This window comes from Myotis lucifugus, unplaced genomic scaffold (genome assembly GCF_000147115.1).
Source record: "Myotis lucifugus unplaced genomic scaffold, Myoluc2.0 scaffold_2, whole genome shotgun sequence".
NCBI lineage: Eukaryota > Metazoa > Chordata > Mammalia > Chiroptera > Vespertilionidae > Myotis > Myotis lucifugus.
The window spans coordinates 32,702,323-32,705,165 of NW_005871050.1; the positions used below are offsets into that span (position 1 = coordinate 32,702,323).

The following is a 2,843-nucleotide window of genomic DNA, read 5'->3' on the forward strand; positions in this document are numbered from 1 at the left end:
ATTTTTTTTATTTTTTAAAAAAATATTTTTATTGATTTCAGGAGTGAGAGGAAGATAGAAACATCAGTGATAAGAATCACTGATAGGCTGCCTCCTGCCTCCTGCACGCCTCTACTGGGGATGGAGCACACAACCCAGGCATGTGCCGACTTCCTGGTTCATAGTCAACCCCTGAGCCATGCCAGTCAGGCTTGCCAACTTGTTTTGGAATCCTCACTTCTAAGTTTATTTCCACAAAAGAATATCTTAGTACATAAAATGTTTTTCACTTATTTAGCACACTCTAAGGCAGTGATGGCGAACCTATGACACGCGTGTCAGAGGTGACACACGAACTCATTTTTTTGGTTGATTTTTCTGTTAAATGGCATTTAAATATATAAAATAAATATCAAAAATATGTCTTTGTTTTACTATGGTTGCAAAGATCAAAAAATTTCTATATGTGTCACGGCACCAGAGTTAAGTTAGGGTTTTTCAAAATGCTGGCACGCCAAGCTCAAAAGGTTCGCCATCACTGCTCTAAGGCAACTTATTTCCCAAGTTCTACTGGGACACTTAAACCCAATAGTTCTCTGTTGAACTTCTCATAAAGATCTCCAGATTTGGGTGTCAATTGAATCTCCTGACATCCAACTTAGTATAATTCTTTGTATTCATAGGTTTCAGGGGGCTGGTGTGAGTAACTGTCACAGATTGAAAGTGAACTCTGTTGCCTCACACATCTTGTATACGCTAATGAACTAGGGAGGTTTCTTAGGAGAGAACTACACCTAAGGAAAAAGAACCAGACAGAAAAGATCTTTCCATGATGCTAAACAGAGGGGATTTCTCCACACTTTTATGGAATAGTGTGAGGATTCAATTCATTGGGAGTTCCAAAGAAATCAGTGTGACTTTCTCACCTTGAGGATTCCTGAACATCAATACCAAGTAGAGAGAATGGGAATGGGCAAAGCAGCAGAGAAATAGAAGTACCTATTTCTTAGCTCAGGGGACTTGAGTATAGGACACATGGCTTCAAGAAATTCCCCAAATAGCTGAAGGGAATATTTAAAGGGATGGGTCATGCATATCCAGTGGGAACAAGAGCTTGCAAAAAGCTCACAAACTTATTGCATTAACAAGAACCCACAGTAGCCCTGGGAAGTGATATTATCTTCATCTTGATAAATACAATAATTTTTAAAGAGATAGGTCTCATTATAGATCCAGAGGTAAGCTAAAACGGATTCTGACAGGAATGTTTAGTAAGTGTTCAGATGGCTTTTATCATGTGGCCAAGCTATTCCATTAGGTAATATGTTTGGTTTTGAAAAAATGAGAAAATATAGATAAGAAAATAAATGCTTTTTAAAATTGCTTTATTAACCACAATATGTAATGAGCATCGTTCCATGCAATAGATAAAACTCCCCTGCTCACAGAAACTTACAAATTGGGTCAAAACACAACATTCAATTAGAAGCTGGTATTGGGAGACCCACAGGAAACAAGTAACACTAAAGGTTTACAAGAAGGTACATCACAAACAAGTTTAGGAAGCTGTTTCTCCCTATTAACTTCAGGGAAAACATCAGGATTCAAGGCATAAGGCAAAACTCATCGTGATGGTCATGGTGAGGGGGGTCGGTGCTAACTGCCCGCAGACTATGACTTAACTGCTTTCCCCTCAGCTTTTCCATCAGCTGCCTCATCTCCTCCCCAACTCTTTCCCTATTCTCCTGTCTCATCCTTGCCTGTGGCTCTCCAAGCCTCTGACCCCCGTCCCATCTGTACTGCAGGACGGGCTGCCTAACACGGAACCGTCTACGATTTCCTCGTGGCACACAATATTCACCAGGCTCTCCTTTATTAGCATCTTGCTCCTTTTCATCCTTTATTTCGTTTTCCTGGTTGGCATTTTCCACGTTGAGATTTTTAACCACTTGTTCCTCTTTGGACGCCATTACTCCTAGGAGAGACAAGAGATAGAAGGGACTACTTCATTGGTAGACTGATCAGCACCGAGGACAGAGGCCCTACTATGCACCTTTCCGGATTCAGAGGCCTGAATTTCAAAGACTTTTTAAAATTGTATTTTCCCCACCTGAGAGGCTGCCTACGCCCTCTAGGGGGCCTCCAGTCCCAGCTCTCCCCCTCCCTCTGACTCCCCTCCCATCCCTCGCCCCAAACCCACCATTTTCCCTGCGATCCAAGCCCAGGCCTCTGCAGGCACCAAAATGGAGGACGGGATGGGGGTGGGGTAAGGCTTTGGGGTCTCAGGGCTTTCCATTCAGTCCCGCCCCCCGACCACCGTACCCCACACCCACCTGGGCCTATCCTTGCAGGCGGCTCCTCCTCCCGATTCTCGCCTGGAGCGCGCGGCCGCGACTCTGGGACCCGAAGACCTGCAGGGGCCGGCGAGGGGGAGCGGGTGGCGCCGCAGCCGAGCGCTGGGCCCAGCGGGTGGCGCCCACCGCCACGACCGCCCCGTCCGCCCCGTCCGCCCCCGCCACGCACGCCCCCGGCCCGCCCCGGGCTCTCATGCCAGCCGCCCCCACCCCGCGCTGCCCACCGCGCTCGACACCCAGGAAGATGGGGGCGGGGCGGGGGCCCAGAGGCAGGTGCTCCCCGAGGGTCGTCGCCCTGGGCCGCCCAGCGCGCCCCCGGGGAAGCTCGGCGTTTTCCGCAGACACACTCGCGCCGCGTCGGGGAGTGGGGGGCTGCGGTCTCCCATGCGCTTCGCCTTGATCAGCCCGACCCCTCGGAGACTCCTCCAGCCGGTTCCGCTCGCCACCGCCGCACTCGCTACACGCCCCGGTTTCCGCTGTATGCTCCTTTACTAGCCCCGCCTCCCGCCT

The 2,843-nt window shown here is 49.2% G+C and overlaps 1 protein-coding gene across 1 annotated transcript; it reads right to left on the reverse strand.

The window, feature by feature from the left end:
* Positions 1–1,347: 1,347 nt before the first annotated feature.
* On the reverse strand, positions 1,348–2,460 carry LOC102436813 (protein BEX2). Its single transcript, XM_006082301.3, has 2 exons — positions 2,313–2,460; positions 1,348–1,954 (listed from the first exon to the last, which is right to left on the reverse strand). The coding sequence occupies exon 2, from the start codon at positions 1,947–1,949 to the stop codon at positions 1,584–1,586; it is 366 nt and encodes a 121-aa protein (XP_006082363.1). The 5' UTR covers positions 1,950–1,954; positions 2,313–2,460; the 3' UTR covers positions 1,348–1,583.
* Between the last annotated feature and the right edge of the window lie 383 nt (positions 2,461–2,843).